This window comes from Pelophylax lessonae (genome assembly GCF_965119305.1).
Source record: "Pelophylax lessonae genome assembly, chromosome: 1".
In the NCBI taxonomy this organism is placed as follows: domain Eukaryota; kingdom Metazoa; phylum Chordata; class Amphibia; order Anura; family Ranidae; genus Pelophylax; species Pelophylax lessonae.
This window is the reverse complement of record NC_138768.1, coordinates 229,113,074-229,114,463: the sequence shown is the minus strand read 5'-3', so window position 1 is coordinate 229,114,463 and position 1,390 is coordinate 229,113,074. Positions and strand designations below refer to the sequence as shown.

Genomic DNA, 1,390 nt, shown 5'->3' with positions numbered 1-1,390 from the left:
TAAGCCTCATACACACAATGAAAATATCAAACGAATGATCGTCCATTTTTTTTTGCATGCTAGTCTCATATCGAAAATGAAAAGGTTACTAACCTTATAAAAATTCTCGTACAACAGAATACAAGTTCAAAATTGATGCAATGTGTTGCATTGTGTTATAATGTATTCTTGCATTCTGATTTTTTTCAGATTAAAATAAAAATTGTACAATCTGGTACGGTACAAAAAAAATGTTTGTATTTTTCGGATAATTTCAGATGAACTGTTGTGATTGGCTCTTGGCAGCTGTGTACTAACAATCAGATTATCATACGATCGCTTTAAAAGCAGTATTTTTTGTCCAATTTTCTGATCATGTGTACTAGTCCTAACAATTTTTTAAATGCTCCACTTTAAGATTCGAAAATCATCAGTAATGCAATGGGGGTATTTACTTTAATAAACATGTTTTTAGTCTTCCATTCCACAAGTAAATATTTTATTTCTTAGAATGAGATCATTCATTCCAGATTCATAACACACACCAGCATGCAGTTGTCTGAACACTTCTCATGTATACATCCTAACTGTAACTGTATTACAAAACATCTCTAACAACATATCACTCAGAAGCTATACAGAAAACCATTTTTCCATTTTTTTTACACACTTTGAGCCCCAAGACGTAGAGCCAAGTCACACATTTTATTTGGTCTGGATATTTAGGATTTGAAGACGTGAACAGCCCGCACCACGTACTGCCGGCAGATTGGACACTCGCTCATCCTCTTGCCACATTTGGTACATGTTACCATATGGCCACACTCCAGGAGAACGCAATCAATTAAAGCATCCATGCAAATACGGCAGAGGTTGTCATCAGTACCAGTCAGCTGCAGCCGATCTCGTTCTGAAAGAGACAGATATGTTAGAAAGTTATCCAAGAGGAGGAGGGGAGAGCTGCAAAAATGAAAGGATTATGATGGGCACGGAACCTGCATTACTCCTTATACCATTAGTCTGTTCATGAAGTAACAGTATCCATGGACATGGAATAATAGTTGGTTCTTGCTAGGGAACCATCTCACGTCTGGGTGGTTCAGAAACCCTTCCCAACCACTCTTTATTGGTGTCTGATAAGGTGTTGCCAGCATCCTGCTTCACCTACCCCCCCCCCCCTCTTCCACTGTTGGTTTAAATGTTTTTTTCATATAAGCTTTGAGAAAGATACACATGAACCATAATCAACACATAGCAAAAAACAGCTGCTATCGCCCATCCCAATTCTTAAGCCGACCATAGATGGTTTGATTTTGTCCCTGCTCAACCAGCTGAGATTTGATTCATGTATGGTCAGGCCGATTGGATCAACTTGGGTAAATCGATTGACTTGGGTACAACACAGCACATT

General features: G+C 38.3%; 1 protein-coding gene across 1 annotated transcript in view; it reads right to left on the bottom strand.

The window, feature by feature from the left end:
- Positions 1–669: 669 nt before the first annotated feature.
- Positions 670–1,390, bottom strand: part of RNF34 (ring finger protein 34) — a 73,732-nt gene continuing 73,011 nt past the window's right edge. The window contains exon 7 of the mRNA XM_082273854.1: positions 670–889. Within this exon, the coding sequence (XP_082129980.1) occupies positions 702–889 (188 nt within the window). The 3' untranslated portion in view covers positions 670–701. The remainder of the gene's footprint in view (positions 890–1,390) is intronic.